Genomic DNA, 24,772 nt, shown 5'->3' with positions numbered 1-24,772 from the left:
TCGACTTTTTGAATGTGTTTTGGTTGCGCTCATTTGAAGTTTAAGATAATAAGGATATGATGACGAGGTATTTATTCAGTGCTCTCTGACTCAGATCATCGGAATAGGTATGATCCTGTAGGTAGAGTTATTGTATCGTAGCATTGTATTAGTAGTTACGCCAATAAAAATCTAAAGAAAATGGATCAGAACTAAAACATATTACATTCGAGATGCTGAATCAATTATATTTGTATTATTGAATTTTAAAAGTGCTTTGTAGGTAGAAAGGATAAATGTGAATCTTGGTTCTCTGTATTCTCATTAAGTTAATACTAAAGATAGAGTTGACCTGGCATTTCCTGTTGCTCAGTTTGTAACAGCATTTTTCACCATCAGGTCATTAATGAAGTAAATTTTCCAGATTATAGTGCAAAATAAAATTTAAATTGAGTACTTTGTTTCTAAGGAATAGCTTTGAGTATTGCTGAGAAATCTATTTGCTAACTTTGTAGGATGTATATTTTTGATGCCTATAATTTTATCTTTTTTTTTTCTCAGCAACATCTGCAAGTATAGACAGAAGTGCCCCTCTAGAAATCGGTTTGCAGCGATCAACGCAAGGTATCTATGGTCTATTTTAATGATCTTGTCAACATTTTTGGAATAACAATCCACAAGACAAAATGCCTTTTTCAGAACTTTAATTCATTCTTTTGGATATTTTTCTTGTGCTTGTTGTAAATCGACAGTTAAAAGGGCAGCTGAAGAAATATCATCCGAACTAAAGAAACCCAGGATAGAGGTAATTGATTTACACAATCTGTGACTTGTGTAGAATTAAGAATGTAAACTCTTGATTAAAGACATTTATCACACCTGTGATAGTAAGATCACTTCTGTGTGAGATTTGATTTCTCTAAGCTACTAACAACTCCTGTTAAGTGATTCCCTTCCCTCACACTCTTTTTATCTATTAAATGCTGAGACCAATAGTAGTGGTCAGAGGGCCATTACAATTTTAATTCAGATTTACTATCCTAGTGTCAGGGACCTACCTGGTCTGCCGCAATGGCATAAGCAAAAAATTATATTCATGGTCAGAATAACTTTTGTTGATTACTTAGTTTTTTGTCTTCATAAAGTGCAATTCATACTTAATACTGGAAAGGTGACCAATTGTGTCTCCATATTTGAGATTTTGTAGGATTGTGTAGATTTGTATTTACATAGCTAGTAAGCATGTATTGAAATGAGGGAAAATGAGGCGGTAGGAATTCATCCATCAATAAGAAACTGCAAGTAAATAGATAAGCCAGCAGTTTGTGTGCTGAAAATTGCAGTTCTGCTTTTTGTTCTGCATTGGCATTTAATACAAGCCTCGTCATTCATTTTCATTTATATAGGACCTTTTAATATAGCGAACATCCTTGGATGTTTTACGGTAGAGAAGAAAAAATACAGGAATAAAAGAGCAGACAGTAAGTTGTGGTGTGATAATTAGGAACAGTGGCAAAAGCTTGTTTGGAAAAAATGGCTTTGAAGCTCTTTAAGATAGAGAGGAGTGGACAGATGGAGAGAATTGCAGAGAGTAGAGCTGAGGTGACTGAAGGCTGTGTCACCAGTGTTATGATGAGATGGGGTCAATGTTCCCTTTAATCTTTTTTTGGTGCACGGTCCCTTTAACTCTGCTGCGTGGCCGCAAATGCATGGTATCTTTTCCAGCGGCAGCAGCTGGTGAGCGGCCTGCACAGGATCTCCCGAGCGCGGCCGAGCACCTTCGGGGGAACACTGACGGGGTGGGAAAGAATGAATAATAGGCCAGAGTCAGAGAGCCAAAGGATGGAGTGAGACTACGGAGGGATTTGAAGATGATGATTATAAAATCCAATGCTTTGGGGAGAGGGAGCCACTGTATATCAGTTTTGAATGGAGTTTTGGGTAAGCGAGACTTAGCATGGATCAGGATATGATCAACTTAGCTTTGAACAAGTTGAAATTTATGGAGATAAAAGGCTGGCACAATGGACATGGTGTAAATGGTTTTGCCCCTGGTGGTTTCGAATCGCCCCTCTTACAATAGTTCTAGACACCGGAATTACAATCATAGACAGATCTTTTCGGTCTCCACCGTCACAATGCTTTTATTCAAGTTAAAACACACCTGCACCCAGTAAAAACATACCCTGGTAGTGTAATACAAACAAACACGTACAACACACAGTCTGGCCTGTCTAAACAGGCCCCTAACGCGAAGTACCCACTTCTAAAACACCCCTGCTCGGATTCAAAATTACACCTCTGAAATCTGTAACATAATGTGCGTACGCTTATGATCCTTGCAAAAACCCCTAAGGCTTGTTTGGGACACACTATACCCTTTCACACTATGCGGTGGTCTTAAAGATGCATGGGCTGGGATAAATGCTCACCAATTACCCCTCTAGCTTACTCTCTGCTTCTCCCGATGAGGCGTATCTTCTGGGCCTTCAAGTCCAGTCTCAAGGTCAACTTCACAGTTGAAGTACCAAGGCTCTCTGGTATTTCTTCTCTCCGTCCCAGATGGAGTGCTCAGTCCTTGTGCGTTGCAAGCAGGCTTAGAAGAGTGGGGGGAGGGGGTGAGAGAGAGAGGGATGGCAGCCAAAACTGCCTCTCTTATACTTGCAAAAATATTCTCTCTTCGTGCCAAAAGTCCAACTGTACTTCCCCTGAGGCTGTGCAACTCAAAAGCAAAACCAAGTCTCTGGCTTGTTCCTTTTGTCAACTGGGCTGTACCTCAATGTGTGGCTCCAATGAGTCTGTGGTCAAATAGCTTCCCTTTGTCTTTTGATGGCCTGAAACCCTGGCCATTTTACTTAATGTCTCACTGATGGGTTCCCATTCCATGACAAAAGGTGCCTATCAACCATGATGTTCCTGCTTTCAGCCATTGTCATTCCCACCCAGCTGATGTGTATTCAAGTTAAACAAGTTTGGACCTGACCCAGGTCAGTGCTGTCAGCTCTCTGCAGTAACCGACCATGTGTCCAAGCAATGTCCAAAAGTTAAAGTTTTTGCTGTCTATGTTTTCGCCGAATCTTACAATGGAGAAATCAAATCCAGAGGGGACAAAAGTGACGAGTCTGTCATCAGACCCCGTAATTGTAATACCATGTGATGCATCTATTTTACATAAACATGAAGGTTACACTGGCAAGATTAGAAAGATTTCTGGATTGAAATGCACAAATCTATTAAGTTAAATTTACTGTTGGCCATCAAATGTAGAAAAATGTTATGTTCAGTCCAGTTTTGTATTTTTATAAATAACAATTTGAAATGATCTGAACCTTGTGATAAGTTCACAGCTTGTATTTTGTTTGTTTCATAAATTTCCTGAATGAATTAGCAATTCTGATTTGGGAAAAAATTAAAAAGGCGGTTTGTTTTAATTAGGATGAAGAACGTGTACGACTTGACAAAGAGCGTTTGGCAGCTCGATTGGAAGGCCACAAAGAAGGCATTGTACAGACCGAGCAAATCAGGTGAACTATGAATCTTGCAAATATTTCTGTACAATGTAGATATTACAACAAATGTAGATGCACACTATATATTGCCCATTTGATGAAGGTAGTTTTCAGATTGAAGAAAACTTCTGCGTTGATTTTAAAAAGTAGCGTGGCTTGAGTTAATTTAGTCGTTCTAATTTTCTATATTCCCATGCAGGTGGGAGAAAGTGCCTGTCCTCTGTTTTCTTGTTGAAGTGGTTATTGAGAATCATTTAAATTAGATCAATGTGGGGAGGAATGGTGAGAGAGGAAAGTGGATCTCCGATGAGATTGATTGTCAAAGTTAGTTGACAGGTTGTTATCGACACAGTAATTGAGACATACGGGAGCCAGATACCAGGGATGGGTAGACATTGGTCCTAAAGAAAGGAGGTAAATGCACAATAAGGTATATTTGCATGAATGTTGGAAACATTGGGAATAAGTGCAAGCTGTTGTAGCAGTAGAGAATGACAATGCTGTAGGAAAATCTAAAGCATGACTTGCCCCAGAGTATGCTAATCAATGCAATTTAGGAAAGACTGGAGAGGATGGGGTATAGCCCTGTATGTCACAGATGCCTGGGAACTTAAAGAAGTTGATTCTCTGAGAGATAGAAAGTTACACACATACCCTGATTTAAATATTTTTCATGGACAAAGTTTAACATTAGTGGAATGCTGTAGATGGCAGGCTAGCATAAGAAGGAAAACTGCTCTACAAAGTGATAAGAACATAAAAGTTGTATTTTTAGCAACTTTAAGCAGCTAAATATAAATTGGGAATATCCAAGCAATTTTGAATCTGAATTGGTAGATGTAATATATGACTGCTTCATGACGCAGTATGCAAGGAAGTCACCAGAGCACATTTTGCTCTGGTGACATTAAGTGACCCTGACAACAAGCAAGAAACAGAAGTGTGATACCCTTGGGCAGTAACAGCAACAGAATGATCAAATTCAACAGGATATGGAATTCAGAAATACTGATGACCAAGGACCAAGTGTATAATTGTAATGGGCTAACTTCAAAGAAATAGGGGAACAGCTTAAGCAAGTTGACTGGGAAGGTTTGATCAACAATTTGTCAACAGTGCTGAGGTGGAACACCTTTTAAAGGCAGAATGCTGAGCATGCAGAATAAACAGATACATTATCAGTAAGGATGACCTTAAATGGATTAGCAATTCAATCAAAAGTGAAAGAGAGGATGCGATTTGTGCTAATCCTGCAGGAATGACAATGAAGGGGTTAGTTGGGATGAATATAGAAACTTGCAGAAATATGTTAAATTGGTGGTCACAGGGACAGAGAGACCTGCAGGTGTGGGAAGCATAGTTGTATAACAATAAGAAAGATGGGAGAACAGTAAGGTACAAGTAGTGATAAAACAAGCAGAATTAATGCCATTGATATAAATAAGTTGCAAATCCTAAACCTGCTAAAAGCTTCAAACAAATACATTTCCAGGTGTTTATGGTATTTATCCCAGAATACTGAAAAACATGGCAACATTTGTGAGCTATGGACTCCTTAGGAGAGAGTTGTTGAACACTAGGAAGGTACCAGTAGATTAGAAACTGACTAACATGGTGCCCCTTTGTAAAATAGGGTTCAGAACAAATGCAGGCAACTACAGACCCATTGATCTGTCTTTACTCGTCTCTCACCCAAAAATATTCTGTTTTTCCACAGTTCCTACCAAAGTGGATAATCTCACACTTCTCCACATTATACTATATCTGCCATCTTCGTGCCCAATCCTCTTGCAGCCTCTTGACATCCTCCGCACAGCTTACTTTCCCACCTAGCTTTGCATCAGCAGAACACTCAGTTCCCGCATCTAAGTCATTGAAATAGATTGTAAATAGCTGAGGCCCAGGGAATGATCCTTGTGGCACTCCTGCAGTATCAGGAGTAAACTTGTTATCTACACAACACTTTCCTACCATAGAATATGGAATTAGAAGGGGACTATCATACCTGACCAATATGTTTGACTTGCTTTTGAGGAAGTGATATCACAAGTAGACAGTGAAAAGCCCTACATCATGGTTTAACCAGCATTTTCATCATGGTTCCAAAAACATTTGACAATTTTACGTGTAACTTAAGCTCAGATCAGATGTCGTGTACACTTTGGGAATGGATAAGAAATTGTCTACAGCATAGAAAGCACTCGGTACAAGTTGGAGCAGTTAAGTTAGGAGCAGTACTAAGTGGGGTGCCCCAGCAATTGGTACTCGGACTACTACTGTTTATAATAACAACTTAGATTTAGATACTCAGTGCAAATTGGTCAAGTTTCCAGATGGTTCTGGACTAGGAGAAGCAGTTGTGTCGGAGGAAATCATTTGGGAAATGCAAAATTAGTTGAACAAAGTATGTAAGTGGGTGGAACAATGGTTCATGAAACTTTGTACTGGTGCGCAAACAACCAATACAACATATCACCTTCTCATAGCAACTAAATATGAGCAATATGCACGACCTTGCTAATGTCCCCCACATGCTGAGAAAAACAAAATCAGATTGAACTTCCAACCTAAAGGCAGTTTAGCTGCACTCAGTTTGGGTTTCATAGTGGCACACTGTGAATTTGTTGCAGAATTTAACTAAAACTTGTGATCTCAAATAACGTCAACATTAATTTCTTCGTTCAGGGTTATTGAAACGTGTGCTTTCTATGCCACCTTGTGGCAGATTTGACATAATGCTGCACAGATCCTGACCCTTTAATCTTTTGCTATTTTCAGCATTTGTGTTTTAGCTTTCTTCTCGACCATAGCATATTCTTGCCATTTCTTTCTGTATAGGACCTGCAGATAAGGGTCCACAAGCACCAGTCCAGCAAATCCTTCAGTGTACTTCTATTTAAAGTTTTCTCCCACCTCTGCTTAGCCTCTGTTTCAAAAGAGTTATCAATCCACACACTTGTGTAGCTTTCCAGCTCTGGTAGCAAAGTTACTTGACTAGTAATCCAGAGGCCTGGACTAATGATCCAGAGATGTGAGTTCAAATCCCACCACAGCAGCTGGGGAATTTACATTCAGGTGATTAAATATATCTGGAATAAAAAGCTAGTATCAGTAATGACCATGAAACTATTGGATTGTTGTAAAAACCTATCTGGTTCACTTATGTCCTTTTGGGAAGGAAATCTGCTGCCCTTACCTGGTCTGGCCTGTATATGACTCCAGCCCACAGTAATGTGGTTGACTCTTAACTGCCCTCTGAAATGGTTTAGCCACTCAGTTCTATAGAAAACAATAATAAGAATAAAACCGGACGGACCACCTGACATCGATCTAGCCATGGACTTCAGACACAACATCCAGCCCAGTCCTGCAAAGTCCGCATCACTAACTTCTGGGGACTTGTGCCAAAATTGGGAGAACTGTCCCACAGACTAGTCAAGCAGCAGCCTGAGATAATCATAATCACAGAATTATACATTTCAGGCAATGTCCCAGACTCCTCCTCTACCATATCTGGGAGACCCACCAGAGGTGGCAGCACAGTGGTATACAGTCGAGAAGGAGTAGCCTTGGGAGTCCTCAACATTGACTATGGACCTCGTGGCTTCAAGTCGAGGCAAGGAAATCTGCTGATTACCACTTCCGGTCCTCCCTCAGATGGTGAATCAGTATTACTCCATGTTAAACACCACTTGGAAGAAGCACTGATGGCAGTGAGGGCACAGAATGTACTCTGGTGTGGGAGGCTTCAATGTCCATCACCGAGTGGCTTGGTAGCACCACTAGTGGTGACCAAGCTGGGCTAGTCCTGAAGGACATAGCTGCCAGATTGGGCTTGTGAGAGAACGGACACGAGGGAAAAACCGACTTGACCTCATCCTCACCAATCTACCTGTTGTATGCATCTGTCATGATGGTATTGGTAGCAGTGACCACCGCACAGTCCTTGTGGAGATGAAATCCTGTCTTCACACTGAGGACACCCTCATATGTTGTGTATCACTACACTATGCTAAATGGGATAGATTCAGAACAGCACAAAACTGGGCATCTATAATGCAAAAGACAAAGCTGAAGCATTTGCAGCCATCTTCAGCCAGAAGTGCTGAGTGGATGATCCACCAGCTGAGGTTCCCACCATCACAGAAGCCAGTCTTCAGCCAATTTGATTCACTCCATGTGATATCTGGAAACAGCTGGGCACATTGGAAACACCAAAGGCTATGGGCCCTGAAAATGTCCCGGCTGTCATGCTGAAGACTTGTGCTCCAGAACTAACTGCGCCTCTAATCAAGTTGGTCCAGAACAGCAACACACTGGCATCTACCCGACAATGTGGAAAACTGCCCAGTTACGTCCTGTCGACAAAAAGCAGGACAAATCCAATATGGCCAATTACCGCCCCATCAGTCTACTCTGAATCATTAGCAAAGTGATGGAAGGTGTCATCAATAGGCACTTAATCACCAATAACCTGCTCAGTGATGCTCAGCTTACATACGATTACATCGGATATACCGGACAGAAACAGGCCATTCAGTCCAATCTCCACTCGAGCCCCCTTCTGTCTTTCCTCATTTAAATCTATCAGCATACCCCTCTATTCCCTTCTCCATCATATGCTTGTCTAGCCTCTCCTTACATGCATTTATACTATTCACTTCAAACACTCCCTGTGGTAGTGAGTTTCACATTCTCACCACTCTTTGGGTACAGAATTTTCTTCTGAATTCCCTATTGGATTTCTTGGTGACTATCTTGCATTGATGGCCTCTAGTTATGGACTCCCCACAAGTGGGAACATTCTCTCTGTATCCATTCTATCAAAACCTTTCATATTTAAAGACCTCGATTAGGTCACCCCTCAGCTTTCCATTTTCAAGAGAAAAGAGACCCAGCCTGATTGTCCTTTCCTGATATGTATATCCTCTCATTTTTGGTATCCTCCTTGTAAATCTTCTCTGCACCCTCTCCAGTGCCTCCAGATCCTTTTTATAATATGGTGACCACAACTGTATGCAGTAGTGTAAGTGTGGTCTAACCAAAGTTCAACACGGGTTTAGCATAACTTCCCTACTTTTCAATTCTTATACCTCTAGAAATAAACCCTAGTGCTTGGTTAGCTTTTTTTAATGGCCTTGCTAACCTGTGTCGTAACTTTTAGTGATGTGTGTATTTATACTCCGAGATCCTTTTGTTCTTCTACCCCACCTAGACTCGCAGCCTTCAAGTAATAAATGACCTCCCTATTCTTCCTACAAAAATGCAATACAGGGGTACCTCACATTTGGTGCATGTGCATGGAACTTCATTTGCCAATTATATGCCCATTCTGCAAGTTTATTAATGTCCTCCTGTCATTTATTGCAGGCGTCCTCAGTATTGACTATTCCCCCCCCCTACCCCCCCCCCCCCCCCAAATTTGCTGTCACTTGCAAATTTAGCACTTGTGCTTTTTTGATTCCAAAGTCTAAATCGTTAATATAGTTTGGGTTCCGGCAGGACCTATCAGCTCCAGACCTTATTACAGGCTTGGTCCAAGCATGGACAAAAAGCTGAATTCCAGTGGTGAGGCGAGAGTGACTGCCCTTGACATCAAGGCAGCATTTGACTGAGTGTGGCATCAAGGAGCCCTAATGAAATTTAAATCAATGGCTGGAGTCATACCTAGCACAAATGAAGATGTTTGTGGTTGTTGGCGATCAATCATCTCCGCCCCAGGACATTGCTTCAGGAGTTACTCAGGGTAGTGCCCGAGGCCCAACCATCTTCAGCTGCTTCATCAATGACCTTTCCTCCATCATAAGGTTAGAAGTGGGGATGTTTGCTGATGATTGCACAGTGTTCAATTCCGTTCACAACTCCGCATGCAGAAAGACCTGGACGACATTCAGGCTTGGGCTATCCAAAGGCTATTGCTCAAATAGTCAGTTTTGGGAACGCTTTATCTCCATAACATTTTGTCTTGAGGGCTCATTCCTGGTCCGAGAGTAACCTCTGAGCTTTCCTGGACTTTCTCTCCCACTCATTCTGTGGTACAGACCATTAATGACTATTGATTATTCATTTTCCCTGTTTTTGGTCTCAACACCAATGAGAGTGAAATTCTGATACCTTTCAAAGTTTGAAATGCCACATTCTCAAAGTTAGGGGTCTAAACCATAGTCCAAAAGCATACATTGTTCAAAGGAATTGTGATCAGATTCGGCTTGCCTGGCAGCCCCTGTTTTAAAAGTGAGCAATTTCACTTCTCTACAGAATCAGAGGGCAAGTCTATTAGATCAGGAACAATTCAAGTTCTTCTTTAATATCATTTCTAAGTGAGAGAGTTTTGATCTGTCCTGAGCATGTCATTAGTTTTTTTTTTAATTTCTGGAAAGACCAGTTCAAAAAGTAGAATTAGACACATGACATGCCCCTAAAATATCAGTTTGGATTATTGGTGACACACCTTTTTAATCAGTTTTTAGGTTCAATCCTCACTCCAAGTCTGGAGCACATATTCGAGACTGATGCTTCACTGCAATACCGAGAGCGCTGTATTGTCGTAGGTGCTTTCTTTCAGAAGAGGTGTTAAATCTGCCTGTTTGGGTGGATGCAAGAGATCCCATGACACAGTTCAAACAAGAGCAGAACCATTTTCCTTGATTTGACCAACATTTACTGCTCAAACAACACTTACTAAAAACAAATTAACCATTCATTTCTCTCATTTGTGTTCAAGGGATCTTTCTGTTTGTCTACAGAATAACGGTGATTAGTTTTCATAAAGTAATGTGTTGGCTGTAAAGTGCATTGGGATGTCCTAAAGACATAAATGGTGCTATACAAATTCCAATGCATTTGTTCTTTTTATCTTTTTTTTTAAAAAATCCCCAAAATTCAAGTTTATTTGTGGCCCCTCCAAAAAATAAATATCTACTTTTTGCATCTGTCTTTTAGATGTATTTTCAAATTTTTGTAATTGCATTAAAAGCAAATCTGGCACTAAAGTTTCATATCCTGTAATGAAGTGTAACTATGCAATTTTCAAAGAGGCTGGATTATTGATTTATACGGGGGGAAAATTTATGTGCAAAGAGCTTTTTTTTTAGCTTTAATTTTTTGGGTTGCAGGTCATTGTCAGAGGCGATGTCTGTGGAAAAGATTGCCGCTATTAAAGCCAAGATTATGGCAAAAAAACGATCCACGATCAAGACAGATCTGGACGATGACATTGCAGCTTTGAAGCAACGAAGTTTTGTAGACTCTGAAGTAGACGTAACCAGAGATATTGTCAGCAGAGAGAGAGTGTGGCGAACAAGAACCACTATTCTCCAAAGCACTGGCAAGGTGAGTTTAGCTGAACAAAGCTCTATGATTGCTTAGTGTGTTCTATGAGGTCACAAAGATCAGCAGCTAGATTTGGCCTCAGCAGTTGTGGTGCTACAATTGGTTTCACTATCTAGGCTCATACATGAAGAATGCTACTTGGTACTGAAGAGTTGCTGATGCTTGTGAAACTGCAGCCCAGAAAGAGTTGATGCTTTTAGACAATGAGGAAGAACTTGGTTGAAATGAACTTGTAAAGCAACATGAAGTGACGGTAAGGTACAAGTATTTCAGGAATAAGACCGTCTCTGATGTAATTTAAGATCAAAGTTCAGTTAAGTTTGATTTGTTCCAGCTTGGGTTTTAAACTGATGCCAAACTTGTGGTGTGTCAGCTGACATTTAGGCATCGGCTTACTGTTTCACAACATTGATTGTAGGCACCTTCGTTGTGAGAAGTAAAACAGCAACTAGCACATTAATTGAACAATTTTTGACTGAATTCCTGAAAAAAAAGAGCATAATTGTGGGAAGCAAAAGCTACATTTTTGATCATCATTTTTTTCCCCTGCCTAAAATTAAAATTTAGGAACAACAGGTTAGTTTTTCGTCGAAGTCTATAAATAAATTAGGACTAAAACTTGAGGTCCAGAGATGAGACTAAAGTTTGTGATTTCTAGGAGAAAGGAAGGTTACTAGATTTCCACCACTTTTTTTTTTACATTGACTTTTTGATACCACAGTTCTATTTAAATGTTACATGGAGCAATGTTCAACAAGTTAGGATAACAACTTTGATAAAATAATTTGTATATTTATCTGATCTCTATCTTCAAGAATACAGATTGGTGCACTTTTTCTATTGCAATCATGTGGATGATTCTCTCTTTCTCCCAGATAAAGGGAATCTGTGCAGGGAGGCCGAGGGAAGTAAAAAGCAGGCAGCTATTAACGAATATGATATAATTGGCATTACAGAGACATGGCTCCAGGGTGATCAAGGCTGGGAACTCAACATCCAGGGGTATTCAATATTCAGGAAGGATAGACAGAAAGGAAAAGGAGGTGGGGTGGCGTTGCTGGTTAAAGAGGAGATTAATGCTATAGTAAGGAAGGACATTAGCTTGGATGATGTGGAATCTATATGGGTAGAGCTGCGAAACACCAAAGGGCAAAAAACGTTAGTGGGAGTTGTGTACAGACCACCAAACAGTGGTAGTGAGGTTGGGGATGGCATCAAACAGGAAATTAGGGATGCATGCAATAAAGGTACAGCAGTTATCATGGGTGACTTTAATCTACATATAGATTGGGCCAATCAAACTGGTAGCAATACTGTGGTGGAGGATTTCCTGGAGTGTATAAGGGATGGTTTTCTAGACCAATATGTCAAGGAACCAACTAGAGAGCAGGCCATCCTCGACTGGGTCTTGTGTAATGAGAGAGGATTAATTAGCAATCTTTTCGTGCGAGGCCCCTTGGGGAAGAGTGACCTTAATATGGTAGAATTCTTCATTAAAATGGAGAGTGGCACAGTTAATTCGGAGACGAGGGTCTTGAACTTAAAGAAAGGTAACTTCGATAGTATGAGATGTGAATTGGCTAGAATAGACTGGCAAATGATACTTAAAGGGTTGATGGTAGATAGGCAATGGCAGACACTTAAAGATCACATATATGAATTACAACAATTGTACATCCCTGTCTGGAGTAAAAATAAAACAGGGAAGGTGGCTCAACCGTGGCTTGCAAGGGAAATTAGGGATCGCGTTAAATCCAAAGAAGAGGCATATAAATTGGCCAGAAAAAGCAGCAAACCTGAGGACTGGGAGAAATTTAGAATTCAGCACAGGAGGACTAAGAGTTTAATTAGGAGGGAGAAAATAGAGTATGAGAGTAAGCTTGCAGAGAACATAAAAACTGACTGCAAAAGCTTCTATAGATATGTGAAGAGAAAAAGATTAGTGAAGACTAATATAGGTCCCTTGCAGTCAGAATCAGGTGAATTCATAATGGGGAACAAGGAAATGGCAGACCAATTGAACAAATACTTTGGTTCTGTCTTCACTAAGGAAGACACAAATAACTTTCCAAAAATACTAGGGAACCGAGTGTCTAGCGAGAAGGAGGAACTGAAGGAAATCCTTATTAGTCAGGAAATTGTGTTAGGGAAATTGATGGGATTGAAGGCCGATAAATCCCCAGGGCCTGATAGTCTGCATCCCAAAGTACTTAAGGAAGTGGCCCTAGAAATAGTAGATGCATTGGTGGTCATTTTCCAACATTCCATTTACTCTGGATCAGTTCCTATGGATTGGAGGGTAGCTAATGTCATCTCACTTTTTTAAAAAAGGAGGGAGAGAGAAAACCGGGAATTATAGACCGGTTAGCCTGACATTGGTAGTGGGGAAAATGCTGGAATCAGTTATTAAAGATGTAATAGCAGCGCATTTGGAAAGCAGTGACAGGTTTGGTCCAAGTCAGCATGGATTTATGAACGGGAAATCATGCTTGACAAATCTTCTAGAATTTTTTGAGGATGTAACTAGTAGAGTGGATAAGGGAGAACCAGTGGATGTGTGGTGTATTTGGACTTTCAGAAGGTTTTTGACAAGGTCCCACACACGAGATTAGTGTGCAAAGTTAAGGCACATGGGATTGGGGGTAATGTATTGACGTCGATAGAGAACTGGTTGACAGACAGGAAGCAAAGAGTGGGAATAAACGGGTCCTTTTCAGAATGGCAGGCAGTGACGAGTGGGATACCGCAAGGTTCAGTGCTGGGACCCCAGCTATTTACAATATATATTAATGATTTAGATGAAGGAATTGAATATAATATCTCCAAGTTTGCTGATGACACTAAGCTGGGTGGCAGTGTGAGCTGTGAGGAGGCTGCTAAGAGGCTGCAGGGTGACTTGGACAGGTTAGGTGAGTGGGCAAATGCATGACACATGCAGTAATAATGTGGATAAGTGTGAGGTTATCCACTTTGGTGGCAAAAACACGAAGGCAGATTATTATCTGAATGGTGACAGATTAATAAAAGGGGAGGTGCAACGAGACCTGGGTGTCATGGTACATCAGTCATTGAAAGTTGGCATGCAGGTACAGCAGGCAGTTAAGAAAGCAAATGGCATGTTGGCCTTCATAGCGAGAGGATTTGAGTATAGGAGCAGGAAGGTCTTGCTGCAGTTGTATAGGGCCTTGGTGAGCACACACCTTGAGTATTGTGTGCAATTTTGGTCTCCTAATCTGAGGAAGGACATGCTTGCTATTGAGGGAGTGCAGCGAAGGTTCACCAGACTGATTCCTGGGATGGGCGGACTGACACATGAAGAAAGACTGGATCGACTGGGCTTATATTCACTGGAATTTAGAAGAATGAGAGGGGATCTCATAGCAGCATATAAAATTCTGACAGGATTGGACAGGTTAGATACAGGAAGAATGTTCCCGATGTTTGGGGAAGTCCAGAACCAGGGGTCACAGTCTAAGGATAAGGGGTAAGCCATATAGGACCGAGATGAGGAGAAACTTTTTCACCCAGAGAATTGTGAACCTATGGAATTCTCTACCACAGAAAGTTGTTGAATCCAGTTCGTTGGATATATTCAAAAGGGAGTTAGATGTGACCCTTATGGCTAAAGGAATCAGCGGGTATTGAGAGAAGGCAGGAATGGGGTACTGAAGTTGCATGATCAGCTATGATCTCATTGAATGGTGGTGCAGGCTTGAAGGGCTGAATGGCCTGCTCCTGCACCTATTTTCTATGTTTCTATTTTTCTATAACTGATGCAAAACTGGTGTGCTGACCATGTTGCTAGGTAATATACTTCATGGGCATTTGAGGTTAAGTCTATTACATACTTAGGCCGTTCTGAGCTGACATGGCATTGAAACAACTGAGTCATGGTTTCTGGAAGGCATTGTAGAAAATCATACATGTGAATTAAATGGGTCAGACCTGTGTTTTCTCTTGTAATGTTACAGGATCACTGTTGCTTTTTTACTAAATTTTGCTTGACTGTACAAATCAAGGCTAGGATAGTTGCATATTTTTAACGATATAATGAAAAAAAGGAAAAACTTGAATTATATAGCGCCTTTCATGACCTCAGAACTTTACAGCCAATAAAGTACTTTTGGAGTGCAGTCACTGTTGTAATGTAGGAAATGGAAACACGACATCCAATTTGCGCACAGCAAACTCCAACAAACAATGTGATGAGGACCAGATAATTTTTTTTTGGTGATACTGTTTTGAAGTATAAATATTGACCAGGACACCAGGGATAACTCCCCTGCTCTTCTTTGAAATAGTGCCATGGGATCTTTTGTGTCCAACTGAGCGGGCAGATAGGGCCTCGATTTAACATCTCATCCGAAAGATGGCACCTCCGACAGTGCAACGCTGCTTCGTTACTGTACTGGAGTGTCGGCCTGGATTTTTGTGCTCAAGCCTGTGGAGAGGGACTTGAACCCACAATCTTCTGACCTCGGGCGAGAGTGCTAACTGCTGAACCATATCTGATAGCTGGTGTGCAATGGCCACCCCACGTTTAAAGAATTCACGTACAGGCATCTTAAGTCATTCTCTACTCTGAGAGACTGCTTAAGAGAGAGAGAGAGATCTGACAATTATATAAGTAGTAGAGGAATGTTTAAAGACAATATAAAAGCTAAATTCTGCAGATGCTGGCAATCTGAAATAAAAACAGAAAATGCTGGAAATGCTCAGCAGGTCAAGCAGCATCTGTGGAGAGAGAGAAATGGTTAATGCTTCAGGTCAATGACTCTTTGTTTAAAGACAATATATTTATTTTAATATGGTATTTGATTAAAATGTTGTAGAAGATCACAAGATGACTTGTGTGAAAAACTGATTTGGTACATCAGTCTTCACAGCTGTAATCGCTAGAAAGATTTCAGATAGTCATTTTGATTCAAGAATTCATAACACGTAGACATTAATTATATGTTCTGAAGTCAAGAATTAAATGTTCATGGCACTTGGACAATGTGTTATGCATCCCAGAATGGACAAGGAAATCAAAGGAAGTTGGTGAAGGATAGCTTTAATATTTTTAAGGAGGTAAACATTGGTTGTACATGAGACCTGAGGGAGAACAAATGCTATCCTGATCTACAAAAAGAAATGTGAATCTAGAATTTATAGACCAATTATCTTCACCTCTGCAGTGGGGAAAATGCTGAAGAATTTCACAGGATGCTGTTCAATGTTCCTAGAAACTATTCAGAGTAGTTAGCATAGAGGTAGTAGGTTATGCCTCATCAATTATATGAATGTTTTGAGGCAGTAACTATATTTAGTGGATGCTGGCTTTTCCAGTTGATGTAATTTGAGTTTTCAGAAGACATTTGATAAAAGTTCTTTGAGGTTTGCAAAGCAGTTTGAGCTTCATGCAATTGACCGGGTTACCCAGTCAACTGAATTGAGAGCAGGTGAGACAACAGAAGATGATAAATTGCTAAAGTTTTGTCTGGATGAGTGTCTCATTGAATTCTGAGCTTTTGTCTCGAGATAAAAGGTATTGTTGGTTCCTCAACTATATTCTTATGTTGGATTTTGTCGTAAATTGCACAATAAAATTGTGAGCTCTTCATACAGTTTCCAGAAAACTGTTAATTTGTTTTGGTTTCTTTGTATATGTTGTGAAATCTCAACAGAGGTATCCTCGTAAAAGCTGGAAGTATTCCAGAGAAATGTCCATTAGCAACTACCTACTACCGATTTCATCAAGTCTATTCGCAAAGAGTAGAGGAACTTCATTGATTGTTTTGGAAATAAATTGAAAAAGTAGGTAGGGTGACAGCCGTTGGCACATTTTAGACTGAAGATATTGATTTTCCCGTCTTATTCATGGCTTTATTTGCTGCTGATGGGTAGAAAAACAAATTTGCAGTTGAGCGAGCACTGCAAGGAAAGAGATGGAGACAAAAAGCGCAGTCTTTACTAAATTGAGTTTTTTTTCTGTGTGCTTGTATTTAGACCAAGAGTTAAAATTCTCTGTTAAGACAAGTTTCCAGAATTTAGTGAGAAGTGGGGACTTTATTTGTCCAGTTGTTGGCCTGTCCTAACTAGTTCCTTATAAATTCCTCGTCGCGCTCTCCTCGCGCTCTCCTCGCGCTGATCCCGCCCTAGATCCCGCCACTTTTACTCATTCTCCTGGTACGGTAGCATAGTGGTTATGTTACTCGGCTAGTAATCCAGAGGGCTGGACTAATGATCCGGAGGCGCAAGTTCAAATCCCAGCATGGCTGCTGAGGAAATTTATATTCAGTTAATTAAATCTGGAATTAAAAAGTTAATATCAGTCATGGTGACCATGAAATACAGGATTGTTGTAAAAACCCATCTGGTTCACTAATGTCCTTTTTAAAGAAGGAAACCTCCCAACTTTACCCAGTCTAGCCTCTTTGTGACACCAGACCCAGCAATGTGGTTGACTCTTAACTGCCCTAGCAAGCCACTCAGTTGTACCAAACCGCTGCGACAAATTTGGTACTGTGGGAGTACACCAGGATTGCAGCGGTTCACCACCACCAATAAAATTAGTTTGTATCATGGGAATCCAATTAATTATTCATGATTCTCACTTCTAAACAAATACTGTACAATGTGCAGAAAGTTATGAAATGTAAACATCATAAAAACCCTGCAGCCTAACATACACTAGGATTGTTTCTCATTAAAGATTTTTATGTTCCTGGATTTTCATTTCGGTTATCCCCATACGCTGTGGAAACAGGCCCCTACACCTGTTTACATCAGCCGTAAAATTTCTGTACCTGATTGCTGGGCAGTTGGCGGGCAGTTAGCCCGACTCTGTGCCAGCAATTCGGTTTTCGGTGGTGGTTCGGATGAAGTATCAATGCGTACGTTGACAAACCCCAAGTTTGGGATTTAGCGCAAGCACATGCAGAAACCCCGAACCTGTGGTAGATTTCGAAGGCGGTAGGACGGCATACCCACTGCAAAATCCAGGCCAATATAACTGCAGAAGTTTTGTTCATTTGCTTAAGCTGCTCCCTCATTTCTTCCAGGTTAACCCTTTTTTAAATTACATACTTGGTTCTTGCTTCTTTGAATCCCCGATCCTGTCCAACTTGATCATTTCAATCATTTACACTGATCAGCATAAAGTTTCATGAACTATTATTCCAACCACTTACATATTTTGTTCAACTTTTTGTATTTCCCAAACTATCTCCTCAGACTCAACTGCTCCTCCTAGTTTGATACCTTCAGCAAACTTGACAATTTGCATTGAGTATCTGAATCCAAGTTGTAGATGCAAGTTAACTTAAGTATCTTAACTCACTTCAAAACTTGTTCACCCATCACCCCTGTACTTGCTGACCTTTACTGGCTCCTGGCCCGACAACGCCTTGTTTTCATTTCCTCCATGGCTTTGCCAGTTCCTATCTCTGTAGCCTTCTCCAGCCCTACAAGCCTTCGAGATCTCTGCGCTCTTCTAATTCTGGCCACTTGTGCATCTCTGATTTTAATTGTTCTACTATTGGCGACGGTGCTTTCTGCTGCCTTGCCCCCAAGCACTGGAATTCCCTCCCTAAACCTCTCCACCTCTCTCCTCTTTCAAGGTGCTCATTAAAACATACTACTTTGATCAAGCTTTTGGCCATCTGTCCTGATGGCTCCTTCTGTGGCTAGGTGTCAAAAATGTTTTTTTATTTATATTGCTCGTTAAGTGCCTTGAGACTTTATACTATGTTACATGTACTATATAAATGTAAATTGGTGTTAGAAATAGTAGTAGTCCAAGTAAGAATGCTGGGGCATGCTACTTAGTACTTCTCCTAACTTAACTGCTCCAACTCGTACCGAGTGCTTTGCATGTGGTTGCCAATTTCTTATCCATTCCCAACATTAACCCAATGTGTCCGCTGAATTGAGCGCGATTTGCAGCCTTCCACGTAGAATTTTGTCTCCTGGTTTTTGGAAGTTTGATTGAACCATGATCTGGAGCACTTCACTGTCCACTTGTGACATCACTTGCTCAAAAGCAAGTCAATCATATTGGTCAGGTAGAACAGTCCCCTTCTGAATTCATGTATTGTAGGAAAGTATAGATAACCTAGCATAAATAATCTTCAACTCCTGATACTTTATTTCTTTGTTTTACCCTATAACAAAGACAGGCCAATGGGTCTGCATTTGTGAATGCAAATGAGGGCAAGGACGGGAAAGAGAAAGCGAGAGAAAGACTGCGTCCTTTGTATTCGTTCACGGGATGTGGACATTGCTGGCAAGGCCAGCATTTATTGTCCATCCCTAATTGCCCTTGAGAAGGAGGTGGTGAGTTGCTGTCTTGAATCGCTGCACTCCTTATGGTGAAGCTACTTCCACAGTGCTGTTTGGGAGGGAGTTCCAGGATTTTGGCTCAGCGACGATGAAGGAACCGCAATATATTTCCAATTAGAGGTTGCAGGTTTGGGAGGTGCTGCCGAAGAAACTTTGGCGAGTTACTGCAGTGTATCATGTCGATGGTATACACTGCAGCCGCGATGTGCCGGTGGTGGAGGGAGTGAATGTTTAAGGAGGGTAGATGGGGTGCCAATCAAACGGCCTGCTTTGTCTTGGATGGTGCCGAGCTTCTTGAGTGTTGTTGGAGCGGCACTCATCCAGGCAAGTGGAGAGTATTTCATCACACTCCTGACGTGCCTTGCATCTGTATGTATTTTAAAGGCTGTAGCAATAAAGTAATGTTGTAATTTAAATGAATGAAAGGCATTCTGTTTCCTGATTGGAGGATTAAGCCCTCGTAATCACGGGTACACCTCCGCACATGTTGTCCCTGGGATCCGTGGGCCATTACGCTGTCCTCGGAGATCAAGTTTACGAAGGAGGCTCGCCATCAGGTAGGTGCATATTCTTTTCGCAGGTTTCACGGCATACTATGAAGCTAAGCCGTGGACCGCAAGTTTTGGACCATTATTTATGACTGGGAATTTTGATTTTCATCTTTATTGTGTTTTGAAATTTGCAAACTTTGAAATTTCCACTGTTGTGCAGTGTTCATTGGGTTCAAAACTCAACATCATTCCGACTACACGGCCACAAAAAAAAGATTTTTATAACTTAATTAAAATGCTTCCCCTTGCTCTCTCTTTTCAGTCTTAATTTCAAAAGAATTCAAATCATTTTGTGCAATCGGAGGATTATAGCCCCTTAGTATAATATCTCTTGTGTTGCTTATTAAAATGCCACCAACAGGCATAGCAGTTATTGCAGATGCCTAGAATGAATTTCTGAAAGTGCATGCCTCATATACTCAATATACCACAGAGCAACAGTGATACCCGCCCTCCTATATGCTTCAGAGACATGGATAATGTACAGTGGGCACCTTAAAGCACTGGAGAAGTACCACCATCGCTGCCTCCACAAAATCCTGCAAATCCATTGGCAGAATAGGCGTCCCAACGTCAGTGTTCTTGCTCAGGCCAACATCCCCAGCTTCTAGACATTGATCACGCTCAATCAGCTCCGATGGACGGGCCACATTGACCGCATGCGTGATACAAGACTCCCGAAACAAGCACTCTACTCCAAGCTCCGTCACGGCAAGCGCGTCCCAGGAGGGCAGAGCAAATGCTTCAAGGACGCCCTCAAAGCCTCCTTGAAATAAATGTAACATTCCCACTGACTATTGGTAATCCCTGGCCCAAGACCGCTCAAAGTGGAGGAGAAGCCTTCGAGAAGGCACCGGACACTTGAGTTTCTTCGTCGGGAGCACGTGGAAGCCAAGTACAAACAACGGAAGGAGCATATGACAAACCAAGCACCTCACCCCCACCCATCCCTTCAACCACTACCTGCCCCACATGTGGCAGATTGTGTAGAATTCATATTAGTGTGGAAGTAAGTCATCCTCGACTCTGGGGGACTGCCTACGAAGGAAGGAGAAGATACTATATCATACACTGTTGCAATGCCTGCTTTACTAACTTACCTTTTAGTCCTGCATGGGCTGCTTGGTTTCCATTTTTTGAGTCTGCCCCCTGTTTACCAAAAGCCTTGAGCTTTCTTCTCACTTCAGCAAATTTGAAAGTACTTTAATTTAAACAGTAATACAGCCTCTAAATGATTTGATAGGTTCAGAATGTTGAAAAATTATCATTTCTTGTTCTAGAGCTGGCAACATTGGAAAATACAAATACCAGCTGCTGGCTACTCAGTGCATTTATTATACATGTATAAAAAAAGAACTTGGAGAATTTTGGCAGCATAGAAGAGGGTGTAAATGCTTTTTCTTCTCTATTCTGCTGGGAATTGATATTTTCTGTCGTCTGTTGCTTTCCCAATATTTTCCAGATGACTGCTAGCCTCGCCGACTAAATAATTAGTACACCACCATTGGAGCTATTGACTGCTCGATCCATAATTTAAACAAAGAATATTGGCGATTTTTTAAATTCTGTTAGGAATTGACATTTAGCTCTGCTACTTTTCTAGATTTTCTTTTCGCTGGCTCCGATGAGAGGCTGGGGTGGCAGGGGAGAGGGCAATTAATAGCATGCTGTCATTGGAGTTGCTGTCTCAGTGCATTGAAAGTTAAGTTCTGCTTTACAGCATAAAGAACAACCTGCAAATATATCTGTGATGCACTGTGGTATACTTCTTGATGCGAGCAGGTTGATTGCCTGCTGGTGTTGTCTGGTTTGCAGGTAGTGTGCTGATATTCTAATCACAAACTCTTTCTTTCCTGTGAACTTTTGGTGGTGGATTTAGTGTATTACTTTGTCTGGGTTAGGTTTTCCTGCTAATATTTCCTAGCGACAAACATAATAGGTTTGCACATTTCACTATTATTCAAGCTCCCAAGCTTTTTCATGAATATCTCGTTTTCATAGAATCATAGAGCACAGCAGGAGGCCATTCAGCCTATTGTGCCTGTGCTTACTTTTGAAAGAGCTGTCCAATTAGTCTCACTCCTCTGCTCTTTCCCCACAACCCAGCACATTTCCCTTTTCAAGTATTTACACAATTCCTTTTTAAAGCTTGCTGGTGAATCTGATTTCACCATCCTTTCAGGCAATGCATTCCAGATCATCATAACTCACAGCGTCTTTTTTTTTTCTTGTTGTCTCTGGTTATTTTGTCAATTAGCTTAAATCTGTGTCCTCTGGTTACTGACCTTTCTGCCACCAGAAACCGTTTCACCTTATTTACTCAAAGATTTTGAGCACCTATCAGATCTCTCTAACTTTCTTTGCTCTACAGAGAACAACCCCCATCTTTCCAGTCTCCATTTAACTGAAATCTTTCATACGTGGTACCATTCTAGTAAATCTGCTCTGCACCTTCTCAAGGTCTTGACTTCCTTCCTAAAGTGTGATGCTCAGATTTGTCTTCATGGCACTTTCTGTCATCCACTGATTTAAGGAGGCTTGTGATCACATTGTTGTGGAATATTAAGATGATAGTTCAGTATTGTACAGATCTTTGTTTCTTGTGTGCAGCACCATGGGAGATCTATTGAAAGATGGGAAGATTTCTTTCTTCCCCAAGCGCCTCTTTAAATTTGAGTCAGTGTAGTTTGTTGGCATCAGTTGGTGAGTATTCTGCTCTTTGGTATGTTCAGGCAGAAGCCAAACAACTCTGGGTTTAAAGTGCTCTTCGGTATTGCACAGCACCACCCTGTGACTGAAATTGGGTACTATTGCACAATTTGTTTCAATATGGAGACTTGTTGTCATGGCTCTCTCCCCTGTATCAAGACCAAAATGCCACTGAAAAGTAACAACTTATCATCCTGTTGGGGTTCAGATGAAGAGTTTATGCTTGTGTTTAACAAAAAGCAGTAGGCTCAAAATCTCAGTCTAGGAAAATTGATACATACGTTTGTTTTTCTTAACATACCTTTCAGTGTAACTATAATGAGCATTTTCTTATTGGTTTTTTGTGGGGAATGGTAAATGTTTTGGCATGGCACACTGATATTCCTCACTTGTTATCTCCCACTGTCTAACCCACTGTACCAAGTTCCCTATTGGAATGCATTCTTACTTATGTATGTTTTATTTGCATTTGCCCGGCCTGGCTGCTCAAAGTCTGATTAAATTGGTGTCGGTTTGCGTCTGAGGTTTCTAATTGGTTTGAGGTTTCTACAGTTTGGTTGAGTTTTTTTTATAGACCTGTACCAGTCATTTCAGCTGCCATCACAGCTCCCTGGTATTGAAGCTAGAAGCCTGCATGCATCGTGATTGATGTGTATAGTTTTATGTTGATCTCCTGTAGTGTTCATCGTGAATCAGGGGATATACAGATGTAACTGTTAAAGTTTGCTGCTTACAGAAGTACTTGCTGTGTACAAAACATTTATATTTTAGGAGATTTCCCATGACTATGCTCACTGAGTTAGAGGATATACTGTTTTATAAGAGTATGCCATGTATCACACAATGTGGGTTACTGATTCATGGTGACTAAACTTGGGTGAGAGTTTGGTAGCACTAGAGCAGGACATGTCTTTGTTTAACAGCAGTTAGCATGAGTATCTGAGACTTAGTAGCATGTGGGGAGGGTATTGAGATTTTTCAGTAGCATAGGAGGGAGGTCCTGGAGTTTGGTAGCACTGGATGGAGTCATAGGTTTCAGTAGCACTGCAGAGGGGAAATTTGGACTTTGACAGAACTGGGACAGGGGTCCTAAGGTTTGACGGCACTGTGATGAGAAACCTAGGGCTGGACTTGCCACGAGATTGCTGGGCTATCGCCTAAAAAGGTAAGCTATCGCCCATTTTACCTTAAAAGTGGAAATTTGGGCCAGAATATCGCCCAAAGATTGCCGGCCCAACTTTCGGCACATCGCCCACACGTTACCGGGCTGATTGCTCGCCGAGACGATCGCTGGAGAAAAGCTGCTCTTACCTGTCTCACTTCACAAAGCTCTGCACTACGGACGCCATTTTGAACGTCGGAGGAAGTGAGAGGCTGCTTAAAGAATTTGTGTTATTTAGTGCCTTAGGTACTGATTGATCCACTCACATTTATATTTATATTTATTTTAGTACAAAGGGCATTTATAGGAATAGTGTTAGTGATGGGGTCTGCAACTTCACCCATTATTTGTAAATGCTCACATGCTGGAGTCTGAAGTTGGGTTTAGTGAAAGGCCCCTCAAAGAGGTGGCAGACTAATGTAGAGGAGGAGACTGGACACCCGACGAACTTACAGGGATAAGCAATCCTACCTGAACTTGTCTGATAATACGTGCCTTCCGAAAGGAGGTCATTGCTGAGATATGCCAGCTCATCAAGGGAGATCTGCAGTCTTACCAGCACCATCAGGATCGCACTGCCTGCTGAGGTCGTTATTGAAGCACTATCCTTCTACGCATCGGGCTCCATTCAGCTGGTGACATCTGTGGCATATCTCAGCACGCCACACATTGCTCCATTTGACAGGTGACTCAAGCCATTTACACTCGCAGGATGGACTTTATAAGCTTCCTTATGACCAGGGAGGCACAGACCAGGAGGGCTTTCGGATTCTCGAGAATAGCAAACTTCCCCAAGGTGCAGGGAGCAATAGACTGCACGCACATCGCCCTGAAATCACCTTTACAGGATGCGGAGGTGCTTCGAAAAGGAAAGGGATTCCACTCCCTGAATGTGCAGCTCGTTGTCGATAACCAAATAATCATGGCAGTAAATGCTATATTTCCAGGCAGCATCCATGATGCGCATGTGAGAGCGCTGACTCTGACCTGTTGCACAAGATCATGGTTGGATGTTAGGGGGGGGATAAAGGATATGGCCTTGCCAGCTGGCTCATGACCCCGCTGCGTAATCCCTAAATGGAAGCCGAGAAGCGTTATAACAAAAGCCATATAGCTACACCGAATATCGTCAAAGACAATTGGAGTGCTGAAGCAGCGCTTCAGATGCCTGGACCACTCTGGAGGCAGCCTACAATACCATCCTG

At 41.4% G+C, this 24,772-nt stretch overlaps 1 protein-coding gene across 1 annotated transcript in view; it reads left to right on the top strand.

Annotated features, from left to right (window-relative positions):
- cdc73 (cell division cycle 73, Paf1/RNA polymerase II complex component, homolog (S. cerevisiae)) overlaps window positions 1-24,772 on the top strand; it is a 472,921-nt gene that overhangs the window by 34,600 nt on the left and 413,549 nt on the right. The window contains exons 4-7 of the mRNA XM_070887326.1: window positions 541-603; window positions 732-784; window positions 3,415-3,503; window positions 10,604-10,820. Of these exons, the coding sequence (XP_070743427.1) occupies window positions 541-603; window positions 732-784; window positions 3,415-3,503; window positions 10,604-10,820 (422 nt within the window). The remainder of the gene's footprint in view (window positions 1-540; window positions 604-731; window positions 785-3,414; window positions 3,504-10,603; window positions 10,821-24,772) is intronic.

Source organism: Pristiophorus japonicus, chromosome 8 (genome assembly GCF_044704955.1).
Source record: "Pristiophorus japonicus isolate sPriJap1 chromosome 8, sPriJap1.hap1, whole genome shotgun sequence".
Taxonomy (NCBI): domain Eukaryota; kingdom Metazoa; phylum Chordata; class Chondrichthyes; family Pristiophoridae; genus Pristiophorus; species Pristiophorus japonicus.
This window is presented reverse-complemented; position numbering and strand designations above follow the sequence as displayed.